At 40.2% G+C, this 25,223-nt stretch overlaps 1 protein-coding gene across 2 annotated transcripts in view; it reads left to right on the top strand.

Annotated features, from left to right (window-relative positions):
* Positions 1–25,223, top strand: part of SMS (spermine synthase) — a 61,036-nt gene that overhangs the window by 831 nt on the left and 34,982 nt on the right. For both annotated transcript variants that reach the window (XM_068917990.1, XM_068917980.1), the window contains exon 2: positions 15,431–15,551. In XM_068917990.1, coding sequence (XP_068774091.1) covers positions 15,431–15,551 — 121 coding nt within the window. The remainder of the gene's footprint in view (positions 1–15,430; positions 15,552–25,223) is intronic.

Genomic DNA, 25,223 nt, shown 5'->3' with positions numbered 1-25,223 from the left:
AGCGTGCTGGTTTGTGTGGCTCTCGAGCGGGCCTGGCTCTTACGGCGGGGTGCGGCGAAACAGGCCCCTGACTCTGACAGAGCGAGGTGCAAGTAAAAGGCACGAGGAGCCTGTCGCTCTTTGAGGTTCCTGTAACCGCGTAGCAGTAATTAGCTAATCGGCTGCCGAGTTTTATTACTCGGCTGTTACAAACGTATACTCCGTCCTTACCTGTAGGGGGTGTGTTAGAGCCAAAAATGAAGGAAAGCCTCCACGTTTCTCAGTAGGCAAGATGGGTGAAGAAGTTTGATGCGGGGGAGAGCTGTGATGGGTGCCCAAGCCTAGGTAGTAAAGCTGGTGCCTGCTCGACAAGCTCGCTAGCGGCAAGCTGGTGCGGCAGCCGCTGCGTGCGGGGAGCCCCCTGCGCCCCCCGTCCTGCGGGGCTGGCCGGCGGAGGTAGTGGGCGAAGAAAACATGTTAGTAACACGCGTGGGGAAGGGACTCCTGATCTCTGGGCATCTTTGCGCAGAGTCCCCTTCGTGGCATTGCTGTTTGCTCCCCGCTGAGGCACTGCTAAGGACAGAAAGGGGAAACACTTATGGGGTTGTTCTAAAAGCAGTTTGCTTTAGAGCATGTTTTCTGTTGAAAGGCTTCCAGTTTCTGTTTCACAGTGAGGTTTTACACTACAGCTTAACCAATCTAATGGTGAGCTAGTGCCAAAAGGAGTAGTCCTGCCATCTTCCTTGCACCCTGTGCTTGACTGATCCATCGTGAGCTGATTCAGTAAGCTAAACCAAGCTAAAAGCAGGTTTGGGGGAACAGTCCCCTCTGCGCCAAACACCTCTTTACTTGTTTAGTTCCCTAAACTATCTAGCTGCAGGGTTAGATCAGAAGAGTCAGAAATGCTAGGGAGAGGAGTAGAACTAACTATCTTTAAAATAGCTAGCTTTATCAGCTGATCTGTGATGTTAAAAACTATGCTATTAATTAAACAGACTGTGGCAAGGACCTTAAGTGTTGTCTGCTTTCAAGTAGCTTTGCAATTGCATTTGCCTTAACTGGAGAAAGAGGCAAACATCTTCAGAAGTAAAGTTGACACACTCAAATTGGGGGGGGGGGGTGCAGGAGGGCCTGGAGACGACCAGATGCAGAGGTATTGCTGCCACCAAAGAGCAAAGTACTTCCCTGCCCCCCCCCACCCCCCCAATCTCTTTTTGTCTCTTTCAGCACAATAGATCCCTCTACTAAGAGGTCAAAAACTGTTTTCAACCAGTGGTAGTTCAGAAGTCGGCTTGTATTTTGCATGTGGAATCTCTCCTCTCTTGTAATGATAATGGCCTGAAGCATAAAGTCTTTTCCATAGAGAAAGACTGGAGAATACACATCAGTAATTTGTGTTAAAGGGTTTAGATATTAATGCTGAATCATGGATCATGAATTAGTTTGGCTTTTTTTTTTCTTTTTTAGTAGCTTACATGGGCAGTAAAACTTCTGAGTGGTCTGGAATACCCTAGAATGGCTATTAGTAAAATGAGATTTTACTATTTTGACATCTCATCTTATGAGGATAATGTGTTTTTTGCTATGCTTTAGCTGAAGCTATTGCATCTTTGTATTCCAGAGAATATGGCAGCTTCTTCGTGAATGCATGCCCGTTATTTTACTGCAAAATGCTAACTTTATATTTTGTTTTGACAGATATTTTTGTGGTAGGTATTAATATAACTTCTGTTTGCCTGCTTGTAGAAAGATAAAACTTTAGTCAACAAAAGGAAACTTCTTTCAGTAGCTCACTTGCATCTGATTATAGTGCCTGTTTTAATAAGTGTACATGGTCAAGGTGCCTCTGTTTCTTTAAGGACTTGTCCAAATACAATGTCTAGATACATTGGGTCAGTGAAATCATTTGAATATAGTTCTGTCTGTTCACATTTAATGCAGTTATCCCATGTTCTCGCGTTCCTGGAGGGGGGTGGGGAAGAGTGGTTTAAGTATTGTCCAGTGTCAAGAATAAACAGTGCTATAAAGGATCGTGTTGCTGAAAGTTAGCTCTTCTGCTGAGACCTGCCTGACTCTTTGTATGCTTTGTTGTGTACAATTTATCTTAAATCTCAGTCATTTGGGGTCCTGAGGGACTGGAGGAAGGAGGCTGTAACTGGATTTCAGTGAAAGGATATGGAAGACGTAATATAAAGACATATATGGAAGGATATGGAAGACATAAATATATGCTTAAAAATGCATGTATTGGGATATAAGTCTTTTTAAAAAAAAAAAAAACTTCACTTTTTTTTGGTTTGTTTTACAACTGTTTGCATAGTACTGCATGATTGCTGTACTCCAGTGTTTGATATTCTTAAAAGTGTGAAAACTGACTGGTTGTATATGTTATGTTCTGAAAGAATCTTGATTATAACATCTGCTAAGTTAGTCTATTGAATGTTGTTTCTTGATTGAAGCATTTATTTAGGCTTTGAAGTTGTTAAATGTTTGAATCACATGCAGTGAATTTAATATTTCCGCTCTTGTTTTGTTTAGGAAGTCTTAAGCTGCTTCATGGAACAGGCCACAGTTTTATGTGGTTGTTCTTGGCTGTCTTGATCTTGGCTTTCAGAGGGAGGAAGAGATGGCAAGGTTTTGCTTTGTTCTCCATCCCTTTGGAGCCTTATAGCTGTGTTTTCCTTCTTTGAAGGCTATTTTAAAAAAAAAGCCCCTTTCTGAGGGGAAAACCCCCTGAAACAGGAGTATTTAAGAGCACTAACTGAGAAGGAGAGATGCTGTGTTGTGTTTTGCTCTCTGAGACATTAGAGAAAAGCTGGGAGAGACAGCTGGTGTTGAGAATGTAAGAGACGTCTCTTGCAGGGTTTTCCTGCATGTTGATCAGAACCTTGTGTATAAAGGAGAAAGGGTTAAACTACTGTTAAACGTTTGCTGGAAGTTTCTGAGATTACAAATGAGAATTCAGCAGAAAATACCTCATGAGCACTTGGCTGTATATAGAGTTATTTTAATATCCTTTCATAATGTTTTCTATTAGATGTTTTTGTTGGCTGCCTAGTATATTAGAGATGCTAGGTGTTTGTCTTTCTTCTGGGACAGGCATTGTTGTCGTCTTTAATCAGAACTGGCTGCAGTTAACAGAAGAAACACACTTGAATTGAATATGCCCAAGCACTCTAGGGGATACAGCATTTTTGGGCCTTGTCACTTATTTTGACCAGTTCTATCAAATATTAAGTCATCTAAAGTGACGAAATAACTGAGTGCAGTGATAGTATGCAGTTCTGTTTCCTTTACTGTACTCTTTTCTGTCATGTTTATCAAAATTTGCTGACTCCTGAGTAACATCACCTTGTGAAAATAAAGATTAAACAAAACCCAAGTAAATGACCTGTGGAGCTTCTAACCCTGTTGTCAATCCTGGCTGAAATGTGTTTGCAGCTAGTTTACAGCTGCACTTGGAGAGTTAGTGCTACCTTGGCAGCCTCAGTGGGCAGCACGTGGGCCAAGCTGTTCGAACTGTGCCCTGCAGGGTTTCACCTTCTAGTTCAGGCAGGCATGGACCGTGAACTGGCATTTGATGTGTCAGAGCATGAAGTTGGCTTGTCAGGAGGAATTAATATAGGAATTAATAGCGCTCTGTGTAACAGCACAGGCTACTGCGAGCTCATTCTCTACTCCTAATGATTTCCAACAGAAAATCTTCTAGTTTAGAAGAGTGAGATATTTTATGAATGAAGTTCTGAAACACGTAAGTGCTCATCTGAATCTCCAGCCAAGGTGCCAAGTGCTCCGTGGCTGCTTGCTTGGACACAGAGGAACTGTCTCCTGCAAAGCTGAGAGTTAACAGCTTGGGAGACATTGCCCGAAGGCCTCACTTGCAGCTTTTTGGGGCAAATTCACACAGGAAATAAGGAGCGGTTTTGACATTTTGACCTTGCCTTTTTGTAATAGCAAATGCCTTAGGCATGCATAGTGCAGCCACTTTAAAAACCATGCACAGCCCCCCCCCCCCCCCCCCCAAATACTACTCCTCCTTGGAAGGACAGAGAAGTATATATAACAAGTGCTAGTTGGTTTAATGAGTTTGTAGAAGATGGTCGGATTCTAGCTAATAATACTGGCTTAAGACATGCAAATAAATGGGAAATAGAGCTGGCATTATCTAGGCAGTATTGAAGCTCTATATCGAGTTTCTCTTTCACCGTTTTTGGATGAAAAGCCTATAGATGTTTCAACAGGTGATAATATTGTTTGAAATGTGAGTAGTCTTACATATGCCGGTTGATGGACTCCAGACTTGCATGTTACTGGCAGAGGCAAGCTAAGTTAGTAGAGCTGAGGTGTTGAGAGCACGTTTGTCAGATGATAAGGTTCCAGCTGTATATCAGATGAAGGAAGTCCTCCGAGTGTATAAATGCTCGGCACAGAAAGGTAGTATGCCAGAATTGCGGGAATGCTGGTTTGCAGATGTCAGTTTTGGCTTCCTACTTCATGAACCGCTTGATATTGATAATCTATTTATGATGAGGTGTTTGGAGGAATTTAATAAAATCCTGTATTTCTATAGTGGAATGAAACTGAGCCAAGCAACAAATCTGCATGATCTATATTATGACATTTAGATGGTTAAAGGATACTTTTATGGATTATCCAAAGCAGTGTGGCAAATAGTTCATATACGTAGAGGTATGCAAAGGTCTCTTCAGTTATTGAAGACCAATGAATTTGTATGCATTGGAAAACCGAACCTTACAATGTGACATAGCAGTTAGGGAAGGGGAAAGAAACTTAAATGTGAGGTTTATGATTTTTTTGATTCTGTGTGGTTATTAAATCTAAATAGAGCAATTCGACTTAGATTGTCAGCTGCCATTATGTGTGGAGGCCTATAAACACTTGTTCCCACTGCTCTGTGATAACTCTGGAGTTCTGGTGAAGTGTTGCATGCCATTCTGGAAGAGCTTTTTTTTTTTTTTTTTAATACAAGAGATATTAGCTCTAATAGAATGTCATATCATAGTTACCTGTAACTGCATGCCAGGTATGGCAAAAAATATTTTTAAAGTGTATGTTTTACTTTCATTGAAAATATGGGAGCAAATCATTTGTCATTTGTAAAAGAAACTTATTTGATGCTGCTACCCTGCCCAATTCTAATAAAAACTTAAGAAAACACAAGTGTCTTCTGATAGTTTTGTTTTTGACAGAGTGATGCGACTCTAGCTCCACATCAGGAGCTAGGCCAGCTGACAAGTAACATGCTATCTGTCTGTATTTTAATTAAAATACAAGTGATTTTCAGATAGATATGTCCTTCAGCTGGCTTGCTGCTAAACACTGGTACCATGCATAAGTAGTCAGCAGGAACGTGTGGCTGGGGACAAACAGGAAGGCAGAACAAAGTTTCAGTTTACTTCAGCTGAAGCTGCTGTGGAAATGTGTGCTTTAGAGGTCTCCCCTTCTCTTCCCCCCCACCCCTTTGTTACAAAATCCTTAGTGTTGTTTTTCTCATCCTGAGGCAAGATGTACAGAATATGAATAATAGTGTGAACAGAATTTCTGCTGGACAGTAATATCTTTGCTGTGATGGAGATGTGTGCTGCAGAGACTCTTGGGGAACAAACAGTGCCTCTGGGTGCCCAGATAGGACAAGGGAGCTCGATCCCTGTAATACTTTTTTTCAGAGTTTCCTAATAGGTGCTCAACTAAAATCAGCCTTTGCTCAGTGGTCAGCCCTATAAATATAAGGGCAAGAGCTTCAGCTCCTTGTGGTAACTGAACAGTTGTGCATCAGCTATGTGTCTATACAAGTATCCAGAGGGAGGAAAAAAGTGCATATCTGCATAGTGTGTGTGGCCTTTAGGTACCTGCTGCTACAGTGAATTGTCTAGAAGGTTCAGTGATTTAGCCCTACAATAGTTGAAGGAAGTGATGTAGATGAGAACTGGTTGGTAGGTAACATAGGAGAACTCTTACTGAGCTGATGAAAGGCTTTGTTTTGTTCAGTCATTGTACTGCAAAAGGTGACAGTACTGTTTGTGGGGAAAAAGTATAGGTTTCATTCGTTTCCCAGCAAGAGACAAAATGAAAATGCACCTTTTGTAGAAGGCAGGATACTGCTTTTGAGTGTCACTTTAATAATTTCCTATGATATTCAATTGTGTTTTTGAAGGTTGGAATAAAATTCACTTTTAGGTTATGGATAATGTTATGTACAGAGCTGTATCCCAGGAAGAGTCTAGTTATGTTCTATCCCTCATAGGTATTGTTGCCCATAATAAACTCAGCTGACCAATTTTTTTTTCCCCCCATACACTTGGAAAACTCTGTTGTATGGACTTGCTCTCGTGAACTTGAAACAGTAAAATGAGCATCAGTCATCCTCAGTAACATTACAGTCTTGTTTCCTGTCTTCCTGTTTTTGAAAGCTAACCTCTTACTATTCTCCTGATGGTCTTTGTAAAGCAATGCAAAGTCAAGTGTTTTGATCACAGGAGATGCAAATCCACTTGTCTTTTCAGAAAATAATTGCAAACGTTAGCAATACTGAAGAATGAACAACAACAAAAAAATCCCCTGAAGTTTTTAATTGGAAATTACCAAGGAGTAAGTCCAAGCTTAATTAATCAATCACTATGGAGAGTTAAATTTGCTTTAATGGGCAGTTACAAAACACTAATAGGCTAACAGCTGCTGCTTGCCTACTGATATATGGCTGGGTGATCTAACTTCAGTAACTATGATTCGGCTCCAAAGCACCTTCCTTTTCCTTCCTCTTGTGGAGACGTGTAGAGAGGAGCTGTAGTCACAGGCTGTGAAGGAGAGCGCAGACCAACAAGCAAGAGTTGCTGCTGCCGGGAGGGTGAGACCCCTGGGGGAGCAGGCAGCCCCTTACCCCTGCAAGAGCAGGAGCAGACAACTTCCCCATCACGGGTGCTGCAAGTGTGAGAGGGCTCTGCTGTGCTGACAGCCCTGTTGCCACTGCTGCTTTGGGAGGCAGGGGCAGGCTGAGCAGGGGTTGTCTCTGGGCTAGGCTTTGTTCCCCAAGTTGGGCCGAATTACTTGCACGGTAACTGTGGGAAGGAGCAAGCCTTCCGCCCTTGAGAAGCCGAAGTTAAAGCTCAGGTCTGCTGTAGCATTGTGGATAGCATGTTCTGTCAGTGTTTGCGTTCTTCATAGAGGATTAATAGTGGTACTTGGTTTTCCCATGTTTCAGTGGTCCTGTGTTTTGTTTTGTTTGTGCATATGTAGAATTTCTGCTGTAATCTTATTTGGCTGTATTTTAACTAACTGATATGGTTGCTTGCATTGGTAGCACTGGCTATATTAAGAGCAGCATTGGAAAAGCCCTTGTTAGATCTATTTCTCTTTTTTTAATTTAACTCTAGAAAAGCCATATGAGGAAAGAATTAGACATCATAATCGGATCTTACAAGCTTTTATAGCCTGGAATAATTGAGGGAGATCTGCAGTAGAATTTCTAGAATACCTAAGCAGGTATGTGGTATGTAATGTTCATAACCTGCTCATGTTTTAAAACATGAGCAGAAGGGAAGATGCTAGAACCTGACTTGAAGCTTATCTGTGACTGTTTGGTGAAGCAAGCAGGACCTCAGAGTTTGTGCCCTGCTACTAGGGATTGTTTCTCTTGCTGGATCTTTGGATCTTTCCTTCTGCATTAGCTAGGTCTGGTGCTCTGCTCTCTGTCTTTAGGCTGTGCATGTGGCCTCCTCTCCTGCTTGCTGGTTCTGGTTTGTCTGTCTGTCACCCACTCTGGAGAATAGACTGTATTGCCTTCTTTGGGATTTTTTTGTGTGTTTTTTGTTTATTTTTTTTAAATCTCTTCTATTATCTGCATTTGAAGCTTGCTGATAGTCATGTTCCCTGAGTATTATCCCTTGGCTACTGCTTAGGTAACCTATTGAAAGCAACAGTAAGGTGCTAAAAGCTTTTTTTCTTTTTTTTTTTCTTTCCCCTCTTTTCTCCGCTCCATTTTGTTTTCTTGAAAGTTTTGAACTATGTAGGAGTAAGCGGCTTTTCATCCAGAAGTTTCTTAGGTAGGCTTTTAATCTTTCTTTCCACGCCCTGCATGAGCACATGTAACTTAGAGGAGTGCGACAGCTGAAAAAGTGAATAGGAGCGACTTCTTTTTAACACTTGAAATCTGTTTGTGATCACTCTATGCTTGTGAAAGTCATTGTGATGTAACAGTTCTTTGCTTTTATCCTCTCTCTGCAGAGTGCCTCATCTTTCAGAGTTGTGCTGAGTGTCAGAATTTGGCATGCCAGTTTTTTAAACTTATTTGTCTCAGTTTCCCACAAGAAGATTCGGTGGAATGTTCCTGTAGGGCTCACCCTGCTTAACTGAAAAATATTTCTCTAATAGCTAGCTGGAAATAGTCCCTAAAATCATTCTAGCAGCCATGAGGATTGTTAAAAGCTTTTCCAAAATCAAGCAAGGAAATAATAAGAAACCACCCTTCTCTGCGGTGGGTTCTTTTTAAACTTTGTTAGTGACACACGAGTCATCAGAAACGAGCCTTTGGATGTTGATGACCCTACTAAACAGGAATACAATATTTAGGCAGTAAATGAGCCACAAAAAGTTTGTTTGTGATGCTTGGTTCTTCTCACCCAGAACTTTCCCTCAGTCATGTCAGAGATGATAGTCATGGTTTTATGCAAATAAAATGAATGTAGATTCTGGACTTTGATTTTCTTTGTATCTTCATTCTTTCCTCAAGTAGTTTCAGATTGGGACATGCATCAAGTATTTTAAAGTCAGCTGTTGATATAAGGGAAGGTTTCTTGGCAGTGAAGGGTGTGTGTGTTCTTTCTGTCCCCCCCCCAGGTATTTTATTATTGATGCTCAGTTAATTGAGCTCTCCTGTAGGCCAGTAATGGCTGAGTCCAGTTGCTTATCTGCTTGCACTAGTACAGCTTTTCAGTGGGACTTCTGGGGAACGGTTGGCTCCCCATAGCCAGGAATCTCTGCAGGATGATGGCATAAGGCCTGGTGTCCTTTTAAGCTCTAGCAGCTATTCCTCATGTAAACTTTTAGTAAACGTAGTAGTAAATGTACTTACTAGTCTCCAAAATCGCTTAACGACAGAACTGGGCTGCTTTGTGCAAGTGATCTGTCTTTAGTGTTCTCTGATTCAGTCTGCACAGCTTAATAATTGGTACTCCAGTGCATGGGTGTATGTAACAATCCTTCAGGTAGAGCTACACCTTCCGCTGCTCAGCAGGGTTTATCCTTCGCTGCCACTGAGTGCTCTTAAAAAGTGAAATGCCTCCAATTAGTCCCTGATAATCTTGTCCCGCAAGTCCAGAACATGTTAGGATATGTGCCTGTGAACTGACAGGAAAATTCCCCCCCCCCCCCCCCCCCCCCGCCTTTTGTGTAAGATCTTGATATCTCTTCAACCCCCCCCCCCCACTACAAAATCTTTATTAATAAACATTTTGATATCTGTGGCTAATCTTAAGTTAATTTTCAAGTGTAAATAACCCTTAAATTGGCAGAAAAGATTTTTCTTCTGGCTCTTTTGATGCATATGTTGCACTGAACAAAACTTCCCTTGTGCTTTAAAGGGCTTGCTGGTATAACTAACAGCTTCATACATGCAAGGTGCTTGCTTTACTTATCACAAGAAAGTGATTTGTCTAGGTAGAACTTATATAGGTTTATTGACTGCCTTTAAATATAAGGCACTTTTTTTGTTGGCATGATAAGTCATACCATTACAGACAAACTACTACCTGTGTAACACTTCATGTATGGGGCTCTTTTCGTAGCGTTTCAGAATGGCGCTGGCAAGCTCTTGTGGTGAACTTCTGGTCTTTTCCAAATAGTTTTGGTATATGCTTCTGCTTCCTGCTGTTCTCTGCTAGCAAGCACAAAACAGTGTTGTGTGTGTGTGTTTTTTTTTTTTTTTCTCGTTGTATTTTTAATAGGAGATTTCTGAACTTAGTATTTGTTGCGAAAGCCAGTTGTTCTTCTAGTTAACGTGTCAAGCAAAAGCTAGCTGCTTTGTCCTGAGGATTAATAAAAACACTGGTTAGGAAGGGGGTTTCTTGCATTCTTGGGTTGTGCTTTTTTTAAAGGAAAAAAGCATCAGCAGCTGTTTCATGCTGAGCCTGTGATATTTCTGTGGAGATTTCTCTAGACAATGTATCTTTAACCTCAGATCATTTTTAAAAAGGACAGAAAGAGTGCAACTTAAAACCTCCTTTAAAAAAAATGATTGCCCTGTTAGGGTTAGTGACTAATAATAATTAGCTATCAGCAAATTATAATGTACCAGTCTATACTGGGGCAGGGGGAGGGAGGAGAAGAGAAGTCCTAGTAGGAAGATGAGGTGGTTGGCTTTCTATAAAATGATATTGTGCACGTGTCTGGCTGTGTGCTTTTGTGCCTAAAGGATCCTTGAAATAGAGGCACTAGAGCCTGAAGTTCCTATAGTCTTGGATTTTAAAATTCACGAATGTTTTGCTCGCTGAGCGTTCCTGTAACGCACCCCTAATTCAGGAGGTGTTCCTAGGTGAACAAATATGAGTGAGGCTGAGAAATAAAATTAATGTTGGAAAAATGCCTCAAGCAGTATTACGGTAAGAATGTGAGACCTCCCTAAACCTAGTTTCTGTATTTCCAGTAACTGGAGGTGGAAGGCAGTACTGTCATTGTTCCCCTTTCCCTTTGTGCACTGGCTGCTGGAGCAGTCAGGGTATGGTGCCTACTGGCAGCAGGTCCAACGTACAGTCTGATGCAGTTCTGCCCTGTATCCTGCTGCCCTGCTTGAACTGGCCCTGGAGGCTGACCTAATTAAAAACGAATCCCTTCTCTCGGGCACGTTCCCTTTATTGCTCAATCCTGAAATCATCTCTCTTGTTTCTGTCTGCTTACTTTCCCTCTGAGGTTTTGTAGAGCTCCAGGTTATAGGTAAAACACCCATATGTGAGAATTTCGGACTTGTACAGCACAATGACTTAATATATGGAATGATTATTTTGCATAGTTCTGAAACATACAGTCGGCGTTCACATTGCTGTTTCACTATTAATATATTTTGCATTTTGGCTCCTAATGTACATTACCTCTTAATGTACTCTTAAGGAAGCAGTTTATTTGACTTAAGTTGTTGTTTGTCTGTGGCCCTTTTTTAAATTAAAAGGGAAAATGAATCAGAGCTGTAAAGGCATGTGAATTTGCCCTTTTTTCCTCCCCTCTGACATGCAAGAACGTAACACAACCGTTTCAAAGTCAGGGTAAGAAAAATATAAAACTCAAATGGAGTGAACACTTTCAAATGAGAACTAGTCCGTTCCCATGGTTTACTAAGATTTTGTAAATACCCTGCTATGAAGAGGCCTTAAATCAAAATGGAGTATTTTTAGCAATGGTTTAGTTCAATAGCAGATTATTGAGCTCAGTGTTGGAATAGCTGTGTGAAACTTTGGCCAACGTTACGCTGAGACTACGAGAGATGCTTTATAAAGTATCTTTGGCCTTTAAGCAATACTCGTGTTCAGGTCGTTGTCAACTAACGGCTTCTTGGCTGCTCTAACTTTAAAGGAATGTTTATAACTATTCCAAATTGTCTCTTCTGAAAGTATACTGGGATTCAGAAACTGTCTGGTTTAAACTAACTGGATGTTAAATATTTTGAGATAAATCTCACGAGTCTTCCATGCAGTGTTTTTGTTTCTGCTCTCTCTGGAGTCGACGTTCTGGGCTCTTTCCTTTCTTTTTGCAAATAACTATCAAATGCTTAAAGCAATATTTCATGCTTGGCAACCTGAGTTTGCTTCCTTTGTTCCCGAATAGCAATAAAATATGCTAACTCAAATTAACATTTTGATCTAGATTCAGAGGTGTTCCTACTGATTTAATCACTTGTCCTTTTCAGGTATCAACACTTAGTATAGCATATCTGAGCTTAGAGTGAGAGTGGTGGCAAGTGGATTTAGGTGAGAGACCTTGAGATTTCTGAAGTTTCCTGATGCCTTTGGCAATCCAATGATGCATCAAAAATTTAAAAGGGAGTGTCCCAACCTTGGGGAGTTAATTAGCCCTTCAAGGCAGATCTTGTGTGGTATAACCAAAAGAAAACCTAAAGAAAGAGAACATGCTGATATCTTTCTTTCCTAAAACTAATCAGGTAGTAGGAAGAATGCAAAGGTGAGCCTGTGCCTGGCCCATTAGCAAGGGAGTCTGCTGTAGAAAGATGAACAGCTTATGAAGGATTAGTATCTTGGAGCAGAAGAATACTTGTGATAATTTATCCTACAGTCTCTGCCAAGGTGCAGCCAACAGGAATCCTTGAAGCTGTTGAAGCAGGCCAAATGGTATGAGCATTTGAGTTCCTGCAGAGAATCTATTCTGCATCTTCTACTTACAGCTTGCAGGGGCAGCAGAAATCAAGTGGTCTGGGAGTTCATTTCATGCTAGTTTCTCTTGGATTTCGTGCTTAATTTACTGACTGGAAGAGTATGGTGTGCATTGTTAATCCGCGTTTTTGTCTAATGTTGTTCTGGTAATCATATAAGAAACTATAAAGGAAGGAAATGAGCATGGGTGTTACAAAAGATGAGGCAGAAGATAAAAGAGCAGGGAAGGAAGCAAATGGCAAGTGAGAAGAGGGGACCAGATGTCTGAAGTGCCAAAAATTCTTTGCAAATCTATTGGCCTTGGAACAGCTGCTTCTGTCTGCCCCGTAATGAAAGAGTTGATGTGTCCCAGAAGCTGAATGTTTAAAGTTGAATTTAAAAAAAAAAAAGAAAGTGGGGGTGGAGGGGGCAGCACCCTTCTCCCCTTCCTAGTGCAAAGCTGCAGGAGCTGGAAGCAGTTTCAGAACTGCAGCTGTAGTTACGATACAATTTCCTTTGTGCTCATAATATCCCCCAAATATGTTAGCTTGATTGCCAGCTACACTTAGCACTACTGTAACCCTTGGTGGGTGAATAAACTATGTACTCAGAGCCTTAATTACTGCATGCAGCATGATAGTACCTGACTGATGTTGGAAAGCAAGTATAAAAACTTGAAATTGCTCTTGCTGTGTTTTAGCTGGCGTAAGTTATGTGGATTTTGACAGGAGGGTAGGGAAAAAGAAAAGGGTCATTGTAGTAGAGTGGAGCGTGTATGTGTGTGTAGGTTGTGTTTCATTAGTGAGGGTAAAAATCATGGGTAGTTATACTAACAGAAAGTAATAATTGTGCCAGCACTGAAATTATTCACTGTTGTCCAACAGAACATGTGTGCATGGTTTTCTGTTTTTGTTCGTTCTAATTAGCCATAAGCTGTGACGTGGGGAGTTAGTGGGTCAGAAATAGAAGATGAAAAGTAAATATTTATTTCGGAACATGAACTCAAGATCAGATAATAGCAGCAGTAAGAAGCAGGGCCTTTCCACTTATAACAAATGTTTTTGGCAAGACTTTGAGGAATTAGATCACTGTTGACTCTTTGTAGAGGAAAAATAAGAGAAATGCTTTTTTTTTTTTTTAATTATTTCACTCTTTCCGGTAAAAACATACAGGGATAACTGAGTCCAGGCTTTATAGACGGGCAAACACATAGGTTTCAAGTAATCAAATATCTGGTTTGGTCTATTGTGGAGTTTCCTGCATATGATAGATGAGGTGGACATTACATGATTTACTTATTTTACTTATCTCTAAATCTTTTAAAGCTTGCAGAAACCACCAAAGTTCTGGAGGCTCCTATTGATAAGACCTTTGGGCTGCATTAACTGGTTTCTAAGGTATATGCATTTGGGTGGTGGTGGGGAGAGAAGTGAAAACAAAGTAATGGTGGGGGAAGGCGAACCCAGTGTGTCAGTACTGGAAGCATTTGGTTATAAACCATGCCTTCAGATGACTTCTCATGGAATAACACTAAATCCTGGTTATGTTATTGCCCTATTGCATGACCATAGGAGCTTAGGGTGTTGTGTGTATGTCTTTTTTTATATATGGTCTGTATAAAACCAAAAATGATATCTGTCCCGGGGGACAGTCTGTGGATTAATATTGCATGTCTTCTCATTGGTGCACACACTTGCTACTATGACACAGTCTTGCCAGTTTTGTTCTGATTCTCATGTAGCTTTGCAAGAAACCTCTAACTTGCACAGTGAATTAATTCATGATTTTATTTGAGTAAACTTACTTGAAGGCAGTGTCTAAAATAGTCATCATGAAGGTTTTTAATATATTTGAGTGTGTACCCTAGACTCTGCTTCTGAGGTCTGCATGTTCTAACTGTGAAGTCATACCATTACCTTCAAAAACAGGATGATGATTTGTCCATAATTATCGTCACTGTAACTTCTCTTGTTGTTTGCGAACAATTTCGTCTGTGTGTATTTCTCAGTGAGATGCCTTTTCCACGGCATCTTGAGGATTTCATTTGAGATTCTCCTTTGGCCTGGATGTTAGGAAAAGGATGCCTTTTCTCCCAGGGCACTCCATCTGTGATATGGAGAAGCACCTGTGAGAGTGGCTTGACTCATTCTTGATGAGAATGTGTTTTAGCTTCACAAAACCAGTCCTTACCATCTGCTGAAGTGGTGGAATTACATTTGTGCTTTTTTTCATTCTTTGGCTTTTGTAAGTCACTGTTTTAAGCAAACCTTATATTGAGGAAGTGGTCCCAATAACATTTAAGTTTAGTAGATCTCAAAGATGCAGCAAAATCCTGGAATTTCCTTTGTCTTCCTGGTCCTCCTGTTCCTGCACTGAAATGCATTCAAGGACCTGAATCATTGTTCAGGAAAGAAATTGTATATTTTGACAGATGTCAGGGTGGAAGTGTCTGTGCTTCCATATTTCTGTACATTAGCATTTGTTTATACTGCTTTGCACAGAGTAAGCTATATGGTGTTTGGAAAGCTTGAGGCTTCCCTCTTTGCTTGGATCCAGAAAGAGATAAGGTGAAAGAATGACCACTCTCTGGAGTTGGGTGGCCAGCTTGTCTGGTTGGTCAGTGCCTGTGAAAAAACATTAAGCCTTAAGCTAGGGAAGCTACCAAATTGCTGGTATTGCATTCAGTGTTGTGTGTGGGTGTGCTGGGGGTGGGTGGATGTGTTTTGTGTTGTGTATGGGGTGTTTTTTTTTGTGTTAAAAATAATATACATGAACAGGTACTTGCTTAGAAGGTAGTGCAATAAGTGAGCAATAGTAGCCATAATAAAAGTACTCTGGCTACCTGTATTGCAGATAGAGGCTTTGCTCAGGGAAAAGCGATGATTTAAAAGAAAACTGTTGCAACCTCTGTGCTCTGGGAAAATGTCTTTGGAGGAAGAAGACATCCCCTCCCCTCCACTCCCTCCTTGCTCTCTGTGTGTGTGTGTGTGTGTGTTTTTTTGGTTAAGTTGAATGTAAGAATGATTTGAGCGGGAAATCCTCACTGACAATGTGTTTTGTTGTTGTTTTTTCTCTTGCAGCTGATTGCAATGCCGTTCTTAAAGCTCTACAGCCCATTTTTCAGGAGCAGGGAATGACAGAAACAGTTCATAACTGGGAAGACCATGGTTATTTAGCAACCTACATCAAAAAAAATGGCAGGTGAGTGGATTCCCCCCCCCCCCCGCCCCTCTGTTTGATTCTTTCCTATTTGTCCTTCCTTTGAAAAAATACTTCTCTTTATGTTGACCTTTCTGGGATACAGGCAGGGCAAAACTGTTCTTTCACTAGCCTTGCGTATGAAGCTGCTAAAATACAGCAGAATGCTGTTGACAGGGATCTCTTCTACATCTCTTCTACAAAAAAATAGGCATATAATAATTTTCTTGGGTTTTTTAAACTTTTGGAAAATACTTCTTTGAAGAACTTAAACTTTCTGGAAAAATTTTTGTTTTATCATAAATTTTTATGAAAAATGGAGAAAGTCAAATATTGAAACATTTCAAGAATTTCAGGAAAATTTTTAAAAATGAAAGATTTTTGGAAATGAAGACTCTTCAAAAAATGAACTTTTTTCTGACTTTAGAAAAAGAAGTTTGACAATTTAAGAATACGTACTGTCTCTGGCCAGCCTTTGGACCTTTCCACATTTCTGGAGCTTTCTAAGACTCTAGAAACTTTGGGAATGGGCCAAGAAATTCTAATACTCTCTAGAAATCTCCTGAACTTCCCAAGCACTCCCCTGGCTTCCTAGAGTCTCCTCTTTGGAAAAAAATAGGCATATAATAATTTTCTGGAATCTTTTTATTTTTTGGAACAACTTTTTTTGGAGAAATTTGCCTTCTCTGGCCATTCTTTGACCTTTTCTGAATTTTTGGAACTCTCCAAGACTTTATAGAAATCCTGGGAATGGGCCAAGAAATTCTATAACTTTCAAGAACTTTCTAAGTGTTTAGCCCTCCACTGAAATTCCTGAAGGACTGTTTCTTGAATTTCTGGCACTTTCCAAATTTCTGATCTTTCAAAACTTTCTTTTTATTTTTTTGTTAGAAACTTCTAGAACATTCTGTGAGCTTTCTAGAAATTTCTGCAACTTTCAGAATTGCTAGATCTTCTAAGGTTTTTTAAAGCATTCTCTGAAAATTTCCATTTTTTTAGAAGTTCTAGAAGTCTCAAAGATTTTTTTCTTAGAAACTTATAGAACTGTCCATGAAGTTGTAGACACTTATGCATTGTTCAAATTTTTTTGAATTTTTGGAAGAATATTTATTTTGAAAACTTTGTTTTTTCCTCAGTCTAGCTATTGATAAGAAAATGCTTTTCCCCTGAAGAAGGGGTGGGGGGGAACTTGAGTCTCTAGAGTGTGTATCCTTTCAGTCCTATGAAATGGAAGAGGAATATGAGTGAGAAGGAGCTCAACAGGCTACCCAGTCCATCCCTCTGCTGCAAGGCAGGATCAGCTGGACTTAAAGTCATTCTCTGCCAGAAGTATAACCTCATTTACAATTTTCCTTCTGTATGAATTGTATTTTCTGCAGTTTGTTCTTTATATGTTCCTATCCCAAGTGGCTGTAGAATACGATTGCTTTCCTGCTTGTAGCAGCTTCTATGTTTAAAGATTGTTTGTGCCTCCTATTCTGTTTTTCCTTCATCCCCTTTAGGCTAGGTAGCCTTGATTCTTTTCATTCCTATTGGGAATGTGATCATCAGGAATGTGATCATCAGGATTCTTCCAACTGATTCCCATTTTTTTTGAAGTGTGATATCTAAACAGGATTTAGCTGTAGCATTCAATCTAAACTGATGTGAAGTATAGGAGAAGCAGTGCTTCGCATCTTACCTGTGGTATTGCTGTTCATGCATCCTACTGCTTTATGTCTTTTTGTCAGAATGTGATGTTGAATTAGGTTTAGCTTCAGTTCTTGTTCTGCCTTCTAGATCAGGAGTAATACAGATTAGTAATTTTCCTGTTAATTTTTTTGACAAAAGATCACTTGTACGCAGCACTTGCAATCAGCAGTGTGAATGAGATGCAACCGTTAAGGGAGTAAATTTCCAGCTTAGTCATGAAAACAATACATGAGACAACTTGATATCTGTATGTTTTATACATAAAAATAGCATAGCCTGACTACTTTGATAAATATGGGGCCTGACAGGTATGATTGCAGTCCTGTGCTTACATTTTCTATGAAGCTTTTAGAGTATTTCAGACTGCTTTCCAGATGTGACAGTGAAATCAATCTGAGCAAGATGATCCAATTTCAGACTTAATTTCTCACTGTACCCTCTCCTTTTCCTATTTTAGCTGGCTTCTTACCTCTCTTGTGCTGTTTTGTGTGTGATTCTTAATTGCTTCGCCACAGCTAACTGTTACCAGTGGAGACTGACCAGAAACACTATTTGATATGCCAGTCTCTCATTCTTGCTACTGTCTCTCCCTCTGACAGGTAGATTAACTTTTTCAGTGGTCGTTGTCGTGCCATTGATGTGCCTAGAAATAGCTGTTACTTGTCTCTGACTTCTTGTGCACTGCCTTATTCTGTTCTAATTTGCTTGTGCTTTTATATTCCTCCATTAATTTGACCAGGATTCCAGTTTCTGCGTAACCTTTTGTTTTTGAGGTCAGTGAAAACACAGCCAAGTTGGTAACTTAACTGCTCTGGTGGTATCCTTCCTCCATATTGTGTCAGCTTGTATTTAATTCCCTCAGAGATGCTCTCAAGAATGCACAAAATCTGAACAAATAGCAGGTAAAATGCCTGAAAATGATGCAAGAGACGTAAAGGTTAGTGTTCTTTAATTACATGCTTTTATTTTGGTGTCCAGCTTTCCTCAAGTGTGAAAGTGACATGAAATGAGAATTCTCACAAGCTGACTTTTCTTTGTAATCTCATGTGATCATTCCCTCTTAGACTGTTTTCCTCCAAAGGAGAGGCTTCCAGAGTTTGAATTACCTGTCTTTTAACATGTTTTTATTGTGGGCTTGGGAATTCAGTATCATGGAGAACTAAAAATAAATGAAAGCTATCTTCAGTTAATTTTTCAGTGCTTTTCAGAACTTGAGGGTAGTTACAGATTGTGTTTTCAGGGAGGAGATGAGACATGGCACTGTTTCATGAAAGCTGCATGCGGTAAATGAGCTTCAGCAATTGCTGAGCATTCATATGAATTTCTAAACAGATTATTTTCTGCACTTTGTATGGTTGTTGATGTTAGGTTTGCTGGCAGCGTAGTTCTGTTTGGAATCATCCAGCTTTTCCCTGTGCTGCTAAATACAACTCTTAAGCTCCTCCACCAGATAGTTTCCAGTACTTGTACTGCTGTGGCAAGGTAGGGCTAAGGAGATGGGCCTAGGGGCCTCCTTGTGGGGAAGGAGGGGAGAGGAAGGGAGGTAGCAGGTGAGAGCTTGTGGTGGGCCTTGGTTCCAGGTACCTTTTGGTATGCTTTACAGTGCTAAGCAGAAGAGCTGGAGAGCAGTTGCAGTCATGCAGCTGTCTGTGCTGCTGCAGACTCGGCTTGTTTCCTGGATTTTTGAGGTGTTTCTGATTGCAGTGGACTTTGGCAGACTCCTGGGAGTGGGTAATGCCAGAGGCCAGTCCCAAAAGGTAGTGTCAATGCAACTGTACAGTTTGAACTGCACAGCTCTCCTGCAGTTGTTCAATATTATCCCAGTAGCTGTAGCACTTTCATGTGCACTCCCATGGCACACTCCAGGGCATGCAGCGCATACTGGCACCTTCATAATAGAAAATACTTCTCTGATGGGCTGTAGCAGCACCTCACTTTACTTCATATGCTTTGATAGCTGGGGAGATGGGGTTTTGGAGGGGTCGGGGAAGAAACCTCACCCAAAATGATAAATGTCTTGGGGCCACAGGAAGGCTTTTATGTGGGCCACAGAGGGAGAGGTAGAGCTAAGTAGTATAAGTGCGGATGTGGTATACTTGCTGTGAGGAGAATCCAGTCTTTGGGCCCTCTAGGCTGACTGCAGACCAATCTAGCTGAGCATTGCTTCTCTTTTGTTTAGTAGCATCAGATTCTAGACATCATCTTTTAGACTAGCATTGTGCACCTTTTAAACTCACCTTGAAAAACATACTGCAGAGAATATTGTGCTTTTAAAAAAAGAATGAACTCTGAACTCTAAACGGGTATTGAGAATACAAAGATGCCTGATTCTAACACATGAATAGATTATCTACCGCTGCAGCACCTTTTTGTCTTTCCTTATTTGCCTAGGCTGATCTTGCTCTATCCTTCTCCCATTCAGCATGTCCGTTTTAGCATTCAGATGCAGAACTCCCCCTTTCTTCCCATAATTACGCATATGCAATAGCCTTACCTTTCCTTGGCCCCATGTATATCCTGCTCCACTGCATACATCACTAACCCAGACATCTATGGGTTCCCTAATAGAAATGCAGTTAACTGTCAAAAAGTTTATTAGTAATTTAGCTTGATTTTTTTTAATATCAAATTACTGTTGTCAGCTTAATGTTAAATTGTATACAAATGTCAATTTAAAATTATATTTGGTAATGAAAACACTTAACCCTGTGATTATGGAATAAGTTCTCTTTCAAAGGTCTGTATTAGAGGTGCGTGGCTGTGCTATAGTAAATTAGTTGGGCTTCTGAGAGGAGCTAGCCAAGAAAGAATCCTAAATTTAATAAGGAATTGCAGTTTGTGATACTGTCTCTCGAAATCCAAGAGGAAAAAACAACAGTGCACAGAAGGGCTGAATAGTAAGGAGAGATGTCAACTTGCAAAGTGATGGGTGGTTTTCTTGTTTTGTTTTTTTGTTCTGTTTTTTGGTATGGTGTTAAGCAGTCTTTATTAATGTGAATTATTGCTTTCTTTAGGTGCGTTCATTGCAGTCTAAACTCCCGGTGCCTACTGGACTTATTTGCATTGGAAGTGGCTCTCTCTAGCCAATCAAGTCAGTCTGTAATAGTGTGAATGGATATACTTTTCTGTGCTTTGCCAGCCCCATTGAACAAATACTGAATTGGGGAAGAGTAGGACATGCTCTTTCTGTGAGTTTTGGGACCTCAGCAGTTTTGTGTTCTTAAGCCATATGCTTTCAGATTTCTCCTAGAAACTGCATATAACGTTTTTTGTTTTAAGACCCCCTTAAACAGCATATTTTTGTTAAAATATTGTAGTTTCGATTAATTAAAACAAGTAGAAGAATGCTAATAAACTAATAGACTGCTCAGTTATCGTTCCCCCCCCCCCCAAAAAAAAAAAAAGTGTACATTTTGGAAACAAAGTAACTTGTAGTTAAAAGCAGAACAAAAATAGTGGTGAAGAGTACCTCATCTGGATTTGCTTAACAGCTATGAGCTATTTCCTGTATGGATGGTGGAGTGTTATTGGGTACAAAACCTGCACGGTTAACAGAGGGCAGCCAGCTAGCTCAAGGATGAAAGATGCACAAGTCATTGCTGTGTGAGGTGTACACATGTGCATGCAGGTACGTGTGCATGCGCACACACGCACCTTTTTTCAACCAGCCAAAAGTGACTGAGCCACTGCAAGACAAAGATGCACAACTTATGTAATAAGTCAGGTGCTAGTCCCAAGGGAAAACAGATATTTGAGATGAGATAGTAATAGGTGGCTGAGCAGTGTCTGCAGTCCAAAGTCTGCAGAGATAACGTCTGTATCCTTTACAGTTACCCTATGTTACAGGTTGTTGAATTGTAGTGACTGCTGTTGAGAAAGTTTTGTCTCTGACAAAGGTACTGTGTGAGCAGCTCAGGGGAGGGCTGCGGTTGTTAAACGAATTGGAGCTGATTTGGGGATTAAGCCAAGCTTTCCTGTTGTCATTGCCAAAGCAACAGATCCATGTTCTTCTTTGTCTAAAGTAAAGCAATCAAAAGTGACATTTGGCAGCTCTACCTGGTCCATTTACTTTATGATTTACTCTGACAAAGGACTTAATTGAGGAAGGTTCAACTGAAAACACTTACTAATCAGGTTGTCAACACATGCATAAGTGAAATAGCTGTTCACACTCTACAGCTAGGCAGGAAATTACTCACTTTAGCCAGTCAAGTCATTGTCTGTAGTGGTGTGAATGAATATACTTTTCTGTGTTTTGCCAGCCCTATTGACCATACACTGGACTGGAAACAGTAGCACGAGCCAGAGGGCTCTTCCTGTGAGTTTTGGGACCTCAGCAGTTTTCCTAAGCTATATGCTTTCAGTTCCCTCACAGAAACTCATATTCCTTTCTAGGGCCCCTTGAAGCAGTATTTTTTTTTTTTTGTTGAAGTGTGATTTACTGCAGTTTAAACTGGACAGTAAAAAAAAAAAAAACTCATAAATGTGAAGTTTTTGTCTCATTTACTATATATAGTATTTTATATAGAGCCATAGGGTGCAATACATTTTTACAGATGAAATTGCACAAACCCATAAGGGAATCCAAGGTAAGGAGAGGGTCATTAAATAAGTCTTAGAAACTGCTGGGTGTCTTCTCAATTAATAGTGTATTTTGGTTGCATCTCTGCTTGTGAGTAATTTTCAGTTATTTTGTGTATATATACAACAACTAGAATTTTTCTCCATTTCTTACCTTTTTGTCTTTCTCGTACACATCCACCTAATACATCTCAGTGGTCCCTCTTTTGTCATGTACTAACCAAAAGCTTCCTTTAAAAAAAAAAAAAGCTCACAAAATCCAAAACATAGACAGTTTGTGCTTTTTATAGTACAAGATTATTTTTCAAAAAAGTGCTGACCTCCCTATATGCACATACATTTTAAACTTCCCTGTTCCATGTCTCAGTTTTTGTTTAGAGTGATGTGATCTTACTGGCACTTGACTTAACTGGATAACTGTTGCACTGTGTGAACAGTGGAGGTTGCTCTGGGTGTCACTGAGATGATGGTGAATGTGTTTACTTAACGTGATGAAGGGAGAGGCAAGTGTTTTCACTTTTTTGAACGTTAGTGCTTTGTTAACCATTCCTTATGCTAGTCAGTATATTTTTAAAGGGTAGGATGGGCATGCTCTATTCCAGGCTAAAATGTTGTGTTTTACTCCTTGAGTTGCCCTAAGGAGGAAGATGCAGTGAAGAATTGGAAGCAGTTGCTAGGAATCGGCATCCATTTACAACCGCAGTAGCTTTCATCTTCATCACTTTAATTTCCTTGTTATGTAAAAAGAGAACAGGAATAACAGTCTCCTGGAAGACTGTGGGTGCTTGCTTCTTTTAAGGTCCCTTAAGCACTTCAAATTTGAGATGAAGAGTGTTAATAAAGAGAGATACCATATGCCTTATTAAAATAATGCCATGGTGTTGTTTTTTTTAATACTGGGATTTCCCAGTATAAACATGTTTACGTGTCCTCCCTCATTCTGAGTAATTTGACAGATAGCTTTTTTTCTTGGCAGGTTGCATTTTCAAATACTTAAAATACTGTGTCATGAGTCAAACTTAGTGTGTCAGTGGATAAGTTTTGATTGAGATGAAGAGGGCTAAATAGGTACTGGTCTTCCTATATGATTCTGTTCCATAGGGGGGGAAAAAAAGAAAAAGTTTGTTTCAAGTATGTAGAATAGCAACACTTTTTTTTTTTTTTGCTCTGCAATATAAATTTTTTTGCATAGGATGCAAAAGAAATGATTTAAACTAGGAGGATGCTCCTCTAAAACCTTTCTCAGTGTCTCAATTATTTCTTAATTAAAAGACCCAATACAGTATTCCAGTAAAGTGGGGCATCTTGCCACCCAGAACAAAAGGGAACATCACAGACAATTCATGCCATTAGGTTTAATTTTTAAATAAGTCATTTGACTAAAGTTCATATGCAGACACAAAAGTACCCCGAGTACTACAGTGAAAGATATGGCAGGTATGCAAGTGCAGCAATACAGGGGCTCTGATACTGTGCCAGCCTGCTCTTCAGGTGCAGATTTTGCTTCCTAATGGAAAGGAGAAGATCCCTCCCTGTGTATGAAATGTTTCTCATCACTTCTCTGAAAGTATGTGCAAGCATACACCGAAGGTATGGCAGGTATCTTGAAACCAGGAATTTGTTTTTTCAGTCAGACAAAATACAGAGGGGAGAATTGTGCTGAAACTTTCTCGCAGATTTTCCATCATTTGGATTGTAAAGTAGCCTTTGCTATATTTTCATAGGTAGAAAACTCAAAACAGTATTAACTGCAGTTCTTCTTTAAAAAAACAAAAGAAAATGCACACACTCAGTTTTCATATGAGAGCTGCTGTTGCTGAAGACCTGCGTTCCCACGTGTTCTGCCTGGTAGATACAGGGAAAAGAACAGAAGTCACAGTAGCCTCGGCTCTTCCCTGATTTAAGCTAGTGAGTCTTTTGTGGGTTCAGCCTTGGTCTGCTGCTAACACTAGTAACCTGGTTGCCTTCTGAATACGCATTTGTGCTATTTAACTGCTGTATGTTTAAATCTTACTACCTAAAATAACCTAGAAAGTCTGTAAAATTTCCAACAGGGTAACTTTTGACCAAGGTATAACTAACCTAGATTTGTATTGTTTTCTTTGGCTTAATTTGCAAATTGAATCTACTGCGAATGAGTTAACTAATCTGAGAGCAGAGACTACCACGAGCCAGACTCTCGGGATTTGAATTGCTGACCTACTGTACCAGTCCAGTCTGCTAAGTACCTTTTATCTATCTTCTGCAGATATCAGGGCCCTATTATTCCAGTGAAAATAAAGATGAGACAGAATAAATAACGATTCTGCAGCGTTAGTGTCTTTGCATTCTGATACTCTCTATCGTACATCATAAGCCAGAAGTTGTGTGGTTGTGCTTTTTAAAAGGACCCTTCCTCTCTGCCTCTCCTTGCCTCCTCAAGGCCCCGAACAAACCCAGTAATGTCACGTACCGAGGAAACATTTCATGCAGTCACAGCAGAAATAAAGACAATGTCAGCTGTCAAATCATATGACAGCTCTGTGATGCTCCTTTTAGGAAAGGAACTCTGAATTTAAAGGGGAACTTAAGTCACGGGATGGTTAACAACTGCTGGCCTGTTACTCAGTTGGGTAAATCTCAACCACTGCAGTATGGGAATAAACTGATAAGTCTTTTCTAACTGTGCCAAGCTTTCTGGCAGTGTGCCAGCTTTCAGACACTGTAATAAGAGTGCCACCTAATGAGCTGTAAATGCTAATTTCTATTAGTAGTGTAGTAGTTTTCAGAGCCTGGAGCAAGTCCAGTGGCTTCACTAGAAATGGTCCTTTTTCACTGTGAACGGCTGTCTCTAAAACCTACTGAAGTAGCCTGTGCTTCCACGTAATGAACTTCTGTGGTTCTCTCTATTTAAAAAAAAAAAAAAAAATTCTGTTTTGGTGTCCTATGAAGCAGCTGTTTATTCTTACCATTATGCTTGACCATATTTTCTTCTGATGTTGTGCACACTACAAAATATATGCTTTCTGGCAACAAAATAATTTAAATAGGATAAGAGAAAAGGCTGAAAATTAGACTTAAAGGTGACAAATTTTCCTCCTTATTCCAAATGTGAAATCTCCACTGCTTTTCTGATCTTTGCTTCTGTTGTGATGCCTAGATTGTCGTATTCTAATCACCCCGTGTTACTTCTGTAGTAATTTTTTCAGTCTAGTCTCTCATTAACTTTTTGGCAGATCCTAGCCCTGTATTTCAAGAAAAATAAACACTGCACAGAATAACAGTCTAATAAAGTTGGAAGCAGTTGCACGATGGGAAAAAACCATCCCACTTAATGGAGGTATCCTAGTGAGGCGTCCCCTTGCCCTGTGCCTCCTGTGTAGATGTTAGAGCTTACTCCAGAGCTGCCTTCTGCAGTAGCCC

This window comes from Struthio camelus, chromosome 1 (genome assembly GCF_040807025.1).
Source record: "Struthio camelus isolate bStrCam1 chromosome 1, bStrCam1.hap1, whole genome shotgun sequence".
Lineage (NCBI taxonomy): Eukaryota > Metazoa > Chordata > Aves > Struthioniformes > Struthionidae > Struthio > Struthio camelus.
This window is presented reverse-complemented; position numbering and strand designations above follow the sequence as displayed.